Here is a 14,396-nt window from a genome sequence, read left to right as displayed (position 1 = left end):
TATGTATGTGTATATGTCTATATCTATATGTGTGTGTGTTGTCCTTTATAAGGATTGCCTTGATCATGGTGTCTCCCTACAGCAATGGAAACCTTAACTAACACACACACACACACACACACACACACACACACACATATGGCTAGAGAGATGGCTCAGTGGTTAAGAGCACTGACTGCTCCTCCGAAGGTCCTGAGTTCAAATCCCAGCAACCACATGATGGCTCACAACCATCCGTAATGAGATCTGATGTCCTCTTCTGGTGCATCTGAAGACAGCTACAGTGACTTAGATATAACAATAAATAAATCTTAAAAAAACATATATATATAAAATTTAAAAAGAAAACAAAACCAAGAATTAAAAATTACATTAAAATGTCCCTTCCCTGACTCCTCAGCTTTAGGGATCACGCTGAGCCTTCGAGGAAACAGTTTTAGAAGTTCCTCCCCTGACAAATGATAGTATGCCCTTGGCCAGTGTTACTCCACTACACAGAGAGGGGGAGGTCCCCGATTTACAAGTGAACAGGTGAGAAGAAAACCTTGAGACTGAAGATCAGGAAAACAGCTGTTTATTCCAAAACAAAAACCAACACCCCACCCCCAGCCAAGTGCCTGCTCCTTTTGCTGTCCTCACCAGGAAGATGAAGGTGAGTCCAGCATTGGAAGGAAATGTGGGGAGGGGAGTAAGAATGGGGCTCAGAGGCACGAGGAACCTCTGCTGTGGCACTTTGATCTTGTCTCTGACACCCCCTCTGCAGCCCCCAGCCAGAAGGGAGCTTTCCTGCATGGGTACACCCTGCCTATGTGTATTTGTGTTTATTGGGGAGCAGGGGTGGGGGTGGGGAGGGGAAGACTCAGAAGGCCAGGTCCCAGCTCTGGAAGCATCGTGGTGATGGTGGGGGATGAGCAGAACAGGGTCTGCTGGCCCACCCTCAAGACCTCTCCCCACTATGGCTTTATTGAAATAAGAGGTCAAGACTTCAGGGTCGGGCAGGTGGAGGGTGGAGGCTGGGGTGAGGGCAGATCCCAGGAAGAAATTCAGGTTTGGGGAGGGATGAAGGGGAAGGAGAGAGTGGGCAAACAAAAGCTGAAAGCCCCTGAACCTCTTCAGGGCTTGGGGGTTGAAGAAAACTGTGTGTTCCATGGGAGTGTTAAGCACACTTGAAGGGAGGCCCTAGAATGGATGCAGAGCCCATGGAACATCTATTACTTGGGAGGCCGAAAACCTGGTGCTGGCATTTAGGAAGATTGGTGGTAACCCCCTACTTTCCTCAGCATGGTGAGAGCCTGTTATCATCTCTCATCCCATCCAGGCTCTGGGCAAGAAGGGATGGCCATAGGGGCCAATATTTGGTGGGGGAGGGAGACATAAGAGGGAGAGGGCGGCCCAGAGGAGGGAGAAGAGCCCCCCTCCTTGCCATAGGGGCTGGGAGGGGGGCATGTAGCCCTTTAAGAGTGGGGAATGGCCGCCCCCCTGAAACATGGCTATATGTACAGAGAACTGGGTGTGGCAGGAAAAGATTGTGCACTGGGTGTCAGGGAATCCCTGAAGCCCCTGGGTACTCACTCCCTGGTATATTAGGGAAAGAGGCAAAGGAGCACCCTTGGCCTTTTCAGATGAAGGTAGCAGGGGGCATTGCTCTCAGATATACATACTCCAGGAATAGGCCAGCAGGTGGTTTATCAGCTGTGGCATCTCCTACATCCTCTCTAGACAGAGCATGGCCCAAGCCAGCAAGTTCTGATCCTGGTTGGGACCAAGTACCAGGGATGGAGTGGGTTAGGGCAGTGATGCCATCTAAGGGCTGGGAAGCTCCCCCTCTGCTGCTGCTGTGGAGAGGTCACCAAGATGACCCTGTCACCGATCAGACGGCTGGGCAAGGGACAGTGATAATCCAAGAAGAGTTTGGATGCACTCACCAGTGAGTGGAAGGAGGCTCGCCAAGGCCAAGTCTGTAGGTGAAGCTGATCCAGGTATCTATTCGGATCAGGAATGAGGCAGTGACACATTAAGAAAGGACAGAGTGGGGTGACATTATCAGAGGGAGGCAGCTGGCTCCACCCGAGTCCATTGGAGGAAATGGGAAATGGCCTGTTGTGCTGGTTCCCCTAAAGGGAGGAACTGTAAATGCCATGAGACCCCAGAGGACAACTGAAATATAGCCTGTCACAACATTTGGACCCTAAGATGATGGGTCCTGGTAGATGGCACACAATTGCCACGGGTCCTGGAAGATGAGGACACATGGTTTTACATGGATTCTGAGAGAGGACGATGGCACCATCACTGAAGCACACTCTGGAAATGACGACATTATTGTTGTCATGGGTCCGGGGGGTGGTGACAACTGTGATTATGGTAGACCCTAAGCCATGGAGACACTGGGGTTGAAGTAGGTCCTGGGAAATGAAGACACTGTTGGCTATTATGGCTGCTTGGAGGTGATGGCACCACGGTTACAGTAAATCCTGATGAGTCGTGATAGGACATGACTATCTAGGGAGGTGACAGAATGATGGTCCTCATAGATGCTCATTGTATATGATACTCGTGACACTATTAGGTAGATACTGGGATGTGATGATACATGGTCACAAGAATCCAAGGACACCACAGTTGGAGTGGATTTTATGAAGTGGTGACATCATAGCTATGGTGGCTACTGAGGCATGAAGACATGGCTAAAGTGGGTCCTGGGAGATGACACTGCAATTATATGGAGTCACAAGAAACTCTGGCTCTATCAGTCCTAACAAGTACTGAGAGATGAGGACAGTGTGGTTCTGATGGATCTCACCATCTGGGAGATGGTGAGGACTGTATGGTTGTGATTGCTGGGAGATGATGAAGACCCCCTGGCTGTGATGGATGCTGGGAGGTGATGAGGTGAGCATGTTGTGAAGGATTCTGGGAAGCAATGAGGACATAGTGGATCCTGGGACATCATGACGATGTGTTGTTTGGACCCTGGGAAATGATGACACCATGGTTGGGAGGGATCTTGGGAGGCAATGATGACGCCATTAATGGTGATAATGCCTGGAAGTTGATATGGTAATTGAGGTGAGTCATGGAATTTTGGGAAATGACACATTTCTGGGAAATAACATTGGACCCCAACTGCTATGCCATCATGAAAGGAGGACACTGGGTGGCATTGATGATATCATTGGCAAGGTCAACAGCACATATACCCTAACCCTTCCCCTCCAATAGAGATGGGGACTGTGTTGAGAGCTGATGTCTTTAGATATGGCAGAAAGAAGTGATGTCATCCTTTGGCTCACCCATGAGTCCCAGGACTTTAGCAGCCCTGTGGATCAGAGCCGCTGTGGAGCTGAAGCTCATCCATGGGTGCCATCCCCAGGGCTCACTGCATCCCCAGGGCTCACTGCACAGGCCCAGCCTGCCTTTACTGGGGCTAGCAGACATCCTGTTGACTATGCCCCTGGGGTCACGCGAAGAAAGAAGCACAGAGCTCAGCTATAGGGGCTTAAGATAAGGACTCTGATGACACAATCATTATGCAGTCACTACTGTTGGTCATCTAGAGTGGGGACCACCTCTGAGAAGGAAGCACTCTATGATGATGTCCAAGCAATAGAGGGCATCACCCCCAGCATCCTATAGAAAGACCCTAGCATCCCTAGTGCTGACGCCCCTCATATTACATCTCAGGACAGGTTACTTTCTCTGGCCTCTTCCCAGGTGGCCTTGGGCTACACATGCCCAACTTTCTCACGACATGGCACAGCGATAGAGGTGTCTCCTGGTGTCATTTCCAAGTGGGTGGTAACTGGTGGTCACACCACAGAAGGGCCTCACCCTGGAGAAGTCCCAAGAACAGGTGGTCATTTCTGGTAATGACATCACACGAAGAGGCACAGTCCCTGTGATGGCGCCATTGGGCAAGGCACCTATTCTGGTGATGGCATCACAGGAGGGAGGCAAAGTCCTGTGACAGTATTGTGGAAAGGAGGCCTAATCATTAGTGAGGACATAAGTGGCAGGACGTGGTCCACTGCGATGTGTCCCAGGAAAATGGCTTTGTCTGTAGTGGTGGCATCATGGAATGGAGCTATCTTCTCCATGGCAGAGAAACATTTTTCCTGTGATGATAATTGCAAGAGGCCTTGGTGCTCAGTCAGGATAATGTCAACAAGTGTCAAGAAGTGTGAGACTTGTCTCTGTAGTGACACTGCAGGAAGAAATTTTTGTTTCTAGGGATGATGGGATGGGACAAGGCATTGTCTGTAGTGACATCACAGGAAAGGAGTTTCTGTGGTGATGTCATGCAAAATGGATATAGCCTCTAGTGATGACCTCATAGGCAGGACTCTTCCTCTGTGGTGACCTCATAGGAAGGAGGTTTAGTCCCTGCAAACAACATCATAAAACACAGACATATTTGCTAGCAATGACCTCATGTACAGGCCTCCTTCCTCTGGGATGACATCATGGGAGGGAGGCCTTGGTTCAAACAGTGACAAAGTAGGAGGAGAGATCTCATCTACTGTAACATCCCAAAAGGAGGCGTGGTCTCCGGTCCAAGGGCCCATCTGGTCTCAGAGCCTTGGTGTGTATGATAAGCCTTGTAATGGAGATCTGGGCTGGGAGAAGGGGGCCTCAGAAGCCACAGCCCCCAGCACTCCACCCGGCCTCAGACAGTCACTTCGTTCTTGCTGGCAGTGCGCAGGTGCTGGGGCAGGTGGTGCCCAGGAATGAACTGCAGCTGCTCCAGGGTGCCCTGGCGCTGGAAGGGTGGCCTGCGGGCCAGTGTGCCCCCACCCCCGCCCGCATCAGACATCCAGGCTGGCTGAGGAGAGCCATGAAGGGCATGGTGATGGTGGGCATGCAGACCTGACGGAGGCAACCCATGCATGGGTGTGGGGGGGCCCCCAGGCCCTAGCAGCAGGTTGGAGTGTGAGGCAGCCAGGCTGGCCCGAGTGGTGGGATCTGGGGGCAGTGCAGGACTTCGTGGGGGTGACAGCAGGTGCTCGCGACTCTGGCGAAGCGCCTCAGGTGAGGACAGCAGCAGGTGTTCCTGAGACACCAGGCGCGCTCGAGGCAACGTGAACTCATAGCGGGAAGCTCGGCTGCCATCACCCAGAAGGTGCTCCTGGGACATAACCCGACGGGGGTTGGGTGCTGGTGCCAGACCCAGCTCCTCAGGGCCACCCCAGCCATCCATACGGTAGCCACCTCCAGTGCCAGGCCGCCGGAGTGCATGCAAGGGCAGCGTTCCGCGCGGCATCTCCAGTTGCCTGCGCTTCAGGTAGGCTTCATCCAGATCTTTCTCAGCTGGGGGAGAAAAGACAGAAAGATCCCTTGACAACTCAGAGCCTTCCTCCTCTAGCCTCCTTACCGAAACCCCAGGCAGCACCCAGGAGACCTGAAAGTTTGACCAACAAAAGTCACCAAGCTAAACAGGACATGGTGTGTCACACCTGCAATCCCAATACTGGGGAAGCTGAAACAGGAGGGTCACCATGGGTTTGAGGTCAGTCTGGGCTACATAGTTAGTTCCAGGACAATGTGGGTTACAAAGCAAGTCTTTGGCTCAGAAAAGCAAAATTAAACACAAACAAAACCAAAAACCCCGATCCAATCCAAAATATCTCAGGTAATATGGAACCAACTAGGAAAAAAGCTGGTAAGAAGACGGAAACCTTTGGCGCCGCCCATCACGGCCACCCGCTGTCCATGGTACTGGAGGAGGATGACGACGACCCCCCCCGCCCCCCCCGCAAATCCCAAGGCCATTGACTGAGTTCCCCTTCCTCAGGCTTACTCACCCAGTCTCTTGAGGGAAGAGTATCGATTCAGTTCTGATTTCACAGCAGCCTCATAGGACGGGGGAAGATGAGAGAGGTTGTGGAAGGATCGGGAGCAGGATAGCGTGGAGTAGTGCAGGGAGGGGCTGGGCGGCGGCATAGCACGCCAGTCTGTGGCCGGGGAAGACCCAGTCAGTGCAGCCCTCCTCCTTCAGACCCATGGACCAGAGCCCAGCCCTCCCCCTCAGACCCAGGGTTCCATACCCTTTCATTCTCAAGCCGGAATATCCAGATTCCATCCCTCCCTCCGATTCAGGAACCCAGATGTTAATCTTTGCCCTTTTCCGTCAGACCCAGGAGTCTGGGCCTCAGCTTTCTTCCCTCGGACTCCAGTCTAAGCTCCCACCCTCCTCCCTTAGACCTAGGATTTCAGACCCCAACCCTCCTCCCACAGCCACAGGGGTGAAGATCCCAGCCCTCCTTTTTCAAACTCAGGGGTCCATGCTCTAACCATCCTTCCATGGATCTAAGATTTCAGGCTCCAGACCTCCTTCCGAAGCCTAGGGTTTGGGAGGTGGGATCTGGAGTTCTAGCCTGTGAAAGCTTCAACCTTTGGGAGCCCCTCCTTTCCCATCACATTGGACAGGATTGTGGTTGAGGATGAAATCACATTCCAGGTCGGGGACCGCTGGCATTTGTCAGCACCCACTGAATCCTGGTCTCAGCTGGGGATGCATTCCGCGCATCTTCCCAAAACTTGACAGGAAGGAGATCCACCACTTCCGGTGTCCTCTTGAGGACACTGCAGCTGCCTTGGTGGGGCCAGCCCCACATGAGCACCAGCTCACGGGGGTCTGACTGGGGCTCCACCCAGCACCAGGCTGGGGCTACCCACAGTGGGGCTCGAGGACCCCCGACTCCCAGGGCGCCTCGGCCCTCTGCGTACCCAGTGTGGCGGCGTGGTGCTTGGGGCTGTTGACGTTGTAGTGCAGGTTATCTGAGGGACCGAGAAGGGAGGTGACGTCACTGTCATCGCCATCCCAGCAGGCACTCCAGCCTGGAAGTGTGTCACTTCTGGCTCTCAGTTCAGTACAACCCCCACCCCCTCATTAGGAGTTATTCTATTGGCCCTTTGGGGAAACAGAGGATCGGTGCTCATGATCATGGTTGGGGGGTGAGATGTCCCTTTTCCACATTCACCCCGATACCCAAGCCAGAAGTCTGGTGGTCTCCATGCCACCTCTTTCCTTCTTTCCACTCAAGCCTGGTGGCCCCTCCTGACCTCACATCTTTGCCTTGCCTGGCACTCTCCCTCTGAATCACCAAATATGCCCTTTTTGTCATCTTCCCAGTCCACATTAAGGTGAGAAGCCAATCACAGTGGCTCCTCCCCCGGCCCCTCAGCACTCAGATGATGCCTTCCATGGTTCACTATCCCCTACAGGAAAAGTAGAATATGGGGGTGGTATCTGAGGCTTGCCACAGGGCCTTTGCACATTCTGCAATGCTGGTCTCAATGCCTTGAACCTCTTCCTTTCCCTATTTGAATGAAATCTCTCTCAGGATCTAGCTTGAGGCTTCACACAGTGGGTCATGCCTGCAACTCTAGCACATGGAAGACGGAGGCAGGTAGATTTCTAAGTTTGAGGCCAGTCTGGTCTACAAGGTGAGTTCCAAGACAGCCAGAGCTACACAGAGAAACTCTGTCTTGGGAAGAGAGAGAGAGAGAGAGAGAGAGAGAGAGAGACAGACAGATTAAAGCCTGACACTGTGGAATCTCTAGCACTTGAGAAGGAGGTTCAGTAGTTCAAGTTCGACTACATAGTTTGAAGCCCAGTGTGATGAGACCTGATCTGAAAACAAACAAACAAAAAACAAGCCAAATTCCACAAAGACCTACTTTGAATGTCCCCTCATTATTATCATTGAACATCCCCCCCCTTCTACCCCATCCAGTTTAGACCCAGTTCTTCTGTTATTGCACAGGCCCCCTGAGCCTCTCTTCTCTCATCTCTTCTTCTAACATAGCTTGCGTATTCCAGAACATGGGTTTTTTCTTGTTGTTGTGGTGGTGGTGGTGGTGATTTTTTAACATTTAATTAATTTATTTATTATATGTAAGTACTCTGTAGCTGTCTTCAGACACCCCAGAAGAGAGCATCAGATCTAATTACGGATGGTTGTGAGCCACCATGTGGTTGCTGGGATTTGAACTCAGGACCTCTGGAAGAGCAGTCAATGCTCTTAACCACTGAGACATTTCTCCAGCCTAGTGTTTTTGTTTTTTGTTTTTGTTTCTGGACAGGGTACCAGTGTGAACTGGCTGGCCTGGAATTCACTGAGATCTGTCTTTCTCTACTTCCCAAGTGCTGGGGGTTAGAGGCACAAGCCACCAAGCCTGGCTTCCTTCCAAACTTTTGCCAGGCTGGAGATAGAACCCAGGGTCTTATGCATGTTAGGTAAGCACCCTAACACTAAACTCCATCCCAAGGTCCTTACTGTTGGATTCTAGGCGAGTGGACCCATGAGGCCCACCTCCCCTCCAGCTCCTCACTGATGACTCTACCTAAGCTGCATCCTTACCCCTTGGTTTTCTTCTCTGTTTGTCTCTTCCTTTTTTCCTCTCTCTCTCTCTCTCTCTCTCTCTCTCTCTCTCTCTCTCTCTCTCTCTCTCTCTCTCTCTCTCTCTCTCTCTTCCTTTTCCTCCTCCTTCTTTTTGGTTTTTTGAGATAGGGTTTCTCTGTGTGGCCCTACCTAGCTGTCCTGGAACTCTGTAGACCAGACTGGTCTTGAAGTCACACATCTGCCTTCCTCTGCCTCCTGACTGCTGGGATTAAACTCATGAGCTCCTACCGCTCTGGTTTCCTGAGACAGGATCTTGCTATTTAACCCAGGCTGGCCTCCAACTCTTGATCTTCCTACCTCAGCCTTCATTCAGAATTTTGGGATTATAGCTGTGTGCATCATCATCTATCTATCTCCCACTCATGTCCTGTCTGCTCCCTGCTCAAAGCTCAATGGTGTCCCATTGACTTCAGAACGAAGAATCTGAGCTTAGCCTGAAGAAGCCTTTAGAACTCTAAGCTGTCTGTGGTCTCAGGTCTGAGAGCCTCATAAGCTCTTCTTCAGCCACCCAGGGTTCCTGCAGCTGAAGTTGCTCTGCTCACTGGGAAAAGCCCCACCACGCCACTCCCCCATTTCCTGGCTCAAATAAGACCAGAACTTTTCCTGCCTACTATGACCTCAGGGAGATCTCTTGGGAAGAGCAGGATGCGTGTTGGAAGAAGAAATGTCCACAGCGGATGGATGGAGACTGGAATGGGGCCAGGACATCAGGGTTGAGGGGTGTCACATGAGGAGGACAGAGCCACAGGGATGAGGGCATGACCAGAGATGAGGCACCATGTCACTTGCACTCACCGAGGTTGGAGGGCTTCATGGTGTTGTAAAGGTTCTTGGGCGTCCTTGGGGCCATGCTGTCTGGGCCTCCCAGCCCTGGGGTCAGAGAACTGCTTCTGGCCCGGTCCGGGCGGGTTGCAGGTCCTGCTTGATGCCTGAGAATATCCACCAGAGCTCTAAAAATGGCAGATGGACGGGTGGGCAGTCAAGGACTGGGATGGGAGGGAGATGGGTAAGGGTCCAGGACTTTTCCTCCCTATCCTCTTCTTTAGGGCATCCACAGTGCAGAGATGTGGTCCAGTTTTGGCTATGCACCTTTTAATGTCAACCTTTCCAGGCCACATTTCTTGCTTGATGAATTCTTTCTGGAACCTCTTCTGAGGTCTCTCCACAGTCACCTGTGTGGCCTTGCCCCACCATGAGCTAAGACCTTATAACTGTTCCTTGGGCAGCCTTCCTGGTTGCAATAAAAGATGTCCTACTTGTTCACTTAGACCTTTCTGAACATTTCCCTCCTTGTAATCTTTCACAACAGACCTCCTCAATACATTGCTGATCAGGTCACTGCTCAGCAAGTTTCCCATCTGGAAATCACAGCTGCTCTCTCCTGGTGTGCAGCTGTAGTCCTTGCCTTTTGTCTGCCCTCATACATAGCCTCAAAGGTGTTTTGCTTGGTTATATCTATCTCTAGTGGCTCTTCATAACACACAGAAGAAATGCAACCCCTGCCTGCTCCTCCTCAGACACACAGTAGGAACAGGATGCCTCCCCAGTGTTGTAGTTTCCCTCTGCCTGAAATGACCCTCACACAGATACCTGGATGGCTCTGCCTCTTATTTCCTCCAGGGTCATGCTCAGACAGACTCTTTCTGATCTTCAACTAAACCTTCAACTAAATTCCTCCCCAAACCAACACTCCTGTTAACTTTTTACATTGGTTTGTTTTCTTCACGGCACTTGTCAATATCTAGAGTTACGTTGCATATAGGCTTGCTGGATCCACCAAAAGTATTTGAACTCAGGAAGAGAAGTCAGTGCTCTTAAAGGCTGAGCCATCTCACCAGCCCCCACCACAAGTATTTAATGAGCACTCACTCAGCTAGGACTCTACATGAATCAGCTCAGTTAATCTCCTTTAAACTCCAAATAAGCGGGGTCAATTCTTAGCCCTACTGTCTATGCCCAGCATCACACAGATCACAGGCAGAATTCTTGGACTTAGGAAAACAGGCTTATCCAGAAAGGCGGGACTTTTGTTCTATTTTGTATCCCTAGCCCCTAGCCCACAGAAAGTGCTTAAGAAATACTGGTTGAACCTGGCAGTGGTGGTGCACACCTTTAATCCCAGCACTTGGGAGGCAGAGGCAGGCAGATTCCTAAATTCAAGGCCAGCCTGGTCTACAGAATGAGTTCCAGGACAGTAAGAGCTACACAGAGAAACCCTGTCTCAAAAAACCCAAAAAGAAAAAAAGAAATACTGGTTGAATGTATGAACTCTCTATACCAATTCTTTTCTACAGCCAGGTCCTTTTGTTGCTTCTGTCACTGGGCTTTAGTTACTTCCCACAACTAACGTGGACCTCAGCCATCCGTGTGGCCACGCCCCAACAGGGTCCGTATTCTGTGGCGCAGGCCCTGTCCCCCACCAAGCCACCCTTATTGCCCAGACCACATCCCCAAGCCGGTTGACCTCTCACAGAGTAAGCCCTGCCCCTTAATCAGTTGCTCCACTTCCCAGTACCAAGAAACCGCCTCCATCGGATTGTCTGTTCCCCAGTGCCGGGTTCCAGGCTCCCTCCTGTCCCTCCAATCCCAATTCACACTTACCTGGGCACGTTGATCTCCCGGTGCGCCCTGGGTGCACGTGACGCCTTGCTGAAGGCCACCTTGGCACCGACGCCCACCGCCAAGGCGAAACTGATGACTCCGCACACCACGTAGGCTGTGCTGCCCCCTGGGCCCTCTCCCCCACGTCCCCCAGCGCCCCCGGCCCGGCCCCCTTCCAGCCACCCTGCCTGGCCCGGCCCTGGTCCCCCACCCGCACCCCCAGCGCCCCCGGCGCCTCCAGCCAGCGGCGGGGGCGTGGTGGCCCAGCGTGGCGTGTCGTAGTTGGAGCAGGAGGCCTGCGCCAGGCGCATGTGGCGGTGCTCGCAGCAGAAACGGTAGTGGCAGGTGCCACAGCAGAAGCGGTAGGAGCCGGTGCTGCAGTTGAAGGTGGCGTCGTACTGGCCCATGACATCGTAGTAGCCATGGCAGAGCTCGGCCGGAGGAGGCGCCCGTGCCGCTGCACCCGTGCTACTCGCGGGGCTGGTCTTGGTGGCGTTGGCGCTGGTACCTGCCGCGCTCCCGCCGCCCGCCAGAGCCCCGGTCAAGCGCCGCAGGTGCGCAAGTAGCGCGGGCAGCGGGCCCGGGGCCACTGAGCTCGTGTCGTTGGATGGGCGCGCCCCCGCCGGGCCGGCTGCGGAGGCTAGCAGCGCGACGGTCCCGAGCAGCAGCAGGGCCGGCATGGTGCACCCCGGGACGCCAGGCTGAGGATCCCGGAGCAGTGGGAGGGGAGGACAAAGGGAGCGACGAGAGAGGGGCCCAGCAGGAGAAAAGAAAGGATCGGCGGGGACGGAGGAGGGGATACAGAAGTTTTTACGAAGGGAGGACATGACGGAGAAGGAAGGTGTGAAGGCAGAAGGCAGAGGGGGGAATTGAGGAAGATATGTGGGAGGGGGGTGAGCCGCAGCCAAAGACCCAAGGAGCCCAAGAAGGAGGGAAAGATGAGGAAGGGAAGAAAGGAGGGATAGGGAAGAGAGATGTGGGGTGTGGGGCAGCCCGGTAGTAGGGGAGGGAGGAGAAGGAAGGAGAGAAGAGAGAAGAGAAGGGGAGGGGAGGGGAGGAGAGGAGTGGAAAGGGACGGGGAGGAGAGGGAAGGGGAGGAGAGAGAATGAAAATTAGTTGAGAGCTCAGCCACATAGGTGCAGGGGTACTGATACTGACTGACATGAGGAGTCCTCACACATTTTTGTCCTATATACCTGTAGAACAGCTGACCAACATGCAGGTGATGCCTGTGTGTGACAACCTAAGATGCCTCCTGGTACTGCTTTAAAAAAAAAAAACAAAAAAGCACAAACAAAAAATGAAACAAAACAACAACAGCAAAACAAGCCAGGCATGGTGACACATTCTGTAATCCTAGCACTCTGAAGGCAGAGGCAGGAGGATTGTCTCAAGTTTGAGCCCAACTTGAGGTATATAACTGAGTTCCAGGGCAGCCAAAGATACATAGGCAGACAAACAAACAAACAAACAAACAAACAGAGGAAAGCTCTCTTGGTGGTGGGCACGCAGTATAGTTAAGAACTACTGGCTTACAGCTATTTGGTTTACAAGTCTCCAAAGATGCCCTACCTCTTTCGTACACATGCACATGTGCACACACACATGTGCACAAACACAATCTCATATACAAGTGTCACTGCTGTTCACAGTTTTGGAAGAAACATTTTATGTGGGGGTGATGAGATGAGACATGGGTAGGTGGGTCAGAAGGGCAGGCTTTCTAGCTGTCTCCATGGCAACTGTCCAGGCAGGTCAGGAACAGGCCAGTGTGGGCAGGAGAAGATATGGGGGTGGAAAGTCAGCCTGGCAGGGACCCGGGAGAGCAGAGCCCACCCCCCTCCACTGGGCAGGATAAGCAGTTCTGAACTGGGGCCAGCAAGCAGAGGCAGACTCAGGGTTTCATCTCAGAGGCTCTCTCTCTTCTCAAAGGGCATCTTGACAAGGCCCAGGGATTCAGCTTTCCAGAGGCTTGGAGCAAAGGCTGTGCCCAGTGTATAGGACAGGGACTCCTTCTGGAAACAACCCTTGGGGTGTCAGGAACATCCCACCTGGGGGGTGTCAGGAACATCAAGAATACAGCCTTGAATAAGCCCACACATTCCTGTGGGTCTGGGGTGGACCTTCCAGGGAGAGGAGGGAGGTGCTAGACAAACATGTCACACATGCTTCAGACTGCTGAGGAGGAACATTGAGTAGTGACAGTCATAAGGACCTAATGCAGAGGAGGAGGAAGGAGGGGTGTTGGGATGTATTCAGGTAAACATTGTTAGGTGATTTTAAAATTTGTTCTGTCCACTGTGCACATGTGTCTGGTGTGTGTGTTTGTGTGTGTGTGTGTGATAGAGAGAGACAGACAGAGACAGAGACAGAGACAGACAGAAAGAGAGAGAGGCAGAGACAGAATGAGAGATATTGAGAGAGAGAGATTGCCAAGCAAAGTGCTTGAAAGCTGAGGCAGGGAGCTAGCTTTTGGGTGCTGGGGTTCCCCCAAGATTTGGCTTCACCTCTTATAACTTGAAGTCTCTACTTTTTTTTTAAACAGAGTCTCACTCTGTAATCCTGTAACTCACCATGTAGCCCATGTGAGCTTCAGATGGATGAATGACTGAATCTCCTGCTTCAGCTTCCCAAGTGGACTCACAGGTGTTTGGATGCTCTCTCCCTCTCTCTCTCTCTCCCTCTCCCTCTTCCTCTCTCTCTCTCTCTCTCTCTTTCTCTCTCTCTCTCTCTCTCTCTCTCTCTCTCCCTCTCCCTCTTCCTCTCTCTCTCTCTCCTTCTCTCTTTCTCTCTCTCTCTCTCTCCCTCTCCCTCTCTCCCTCTCCCTCTCTCTCTCTCTCTCTCTCTCTCTCTCTCTCCCTCTCCCTCTCCCTCTCCCTCTCCCTCTCTCTCTCCTTCTATTCCCCTCTCTCTTTCCCTTTCCTTCTATCCCTCTCTCTTCCTCTGCCCTCTTCTTTACTTTTTGCTTGGTTTTATTGTAATAAAGTCCGCTGAACGGATGCTGGCCCCGAATTCACTATGTAACTAAGGCCAACATTGACCTCTGCCCTTCTGTCTCTACCTCCTGAGTATATGTTCACACCTAGCCTTCAACTTTCCCTTTTGGGCCTAGGTTAGACCCCCTTCCCAGAACTCCAGCCAAGGATATTTCAGTGCTTACTGGGAGCGTGCACATCGGGTATTTAAAGGGCACCTTGGAAGTGGGCTTAGCTCACATGAAGACTTTGATGACTCATAAAAAAATTAAAGGCAGATATGGTAGCATAAGTTCGTTATCCTTGTCTGCCTGAGATGCTGAGGCAGGAAGATCACAAGCTCAAGACCCACCCAAGTATATAGTGAGTTCAAGGCCAGCCCAGTTAGCTTAGCAAGAAAGACCTTGACTCACAA

At 52.2% G+C, this 14,396-nt stretch overlaps 1 protein-coding gene across 3 annotated transcripts in view; it reads right to left on the bottom strand.

Moving 5' to 3' along the window:
* Nucleotides 1–578: 578 nt before the first annotated feature.
* Nucleotides 579–14,396, bottom strand: part of Shisa7 (shisa family member 7) — a 19,469-nt gene continuing 5,651 nt past the window's right edge. For 2 of the 3 annotated variants that reach the window (XM_021168224.3, XM_085842406.1), the window contains exons 2-6: nucleotides 11,007–11,707; nucleotides 9,201–9,355; nucleotides 6,727–6,777; nucleotides 5,802–5,951; nucleotides 579–5,307 (exon numbers count right to left, since the gene is read on the bottom strand). In XM_021168224.3, the coding sequence (XP_021023883.1) occupies nucleotides 4,667–5,307; nucleotides 5,802–5,951; nucleotides 6,727–6,777; nucleotides 9,201–9,355; nucleotides 11,007–11,686 (1,677 nt within the window). In that variant the 5' untranslated portion in view covers nucleotides 11,687–11,707 and the 3' untranslated portion in view covers nucleotides 579–4,666. The remainder of the gene's footprint in view (nucleotides 5,308–5,801; nucleotides 5,952–6,726; nucleotides 6,778–9,200; nucleotides 9,356–11,006; nucleotides 11,708–14,396) is intronic. The other variant, XM_021168225.3, reaches the window with a different exon arrangement.

This window comes from Mus caroli, unplaced genomic scaffold (assembly GCF_978045245.1).
Source record: "Mus caroli unplaced genomic scaffold, Mus_caroli_1 scaffold_8, whole genome shotgun sequence".
NCBI lineage: Eukaryota > Metazoa > Chordata > Mammalia > Rodentia > Muridae > Mus > Mus caroli.
The sequence above is the reverse complement of the archived record's forward strand: the minus strand, read 5'-3'. Positions and strand labels throughout refer to the sequence as shown.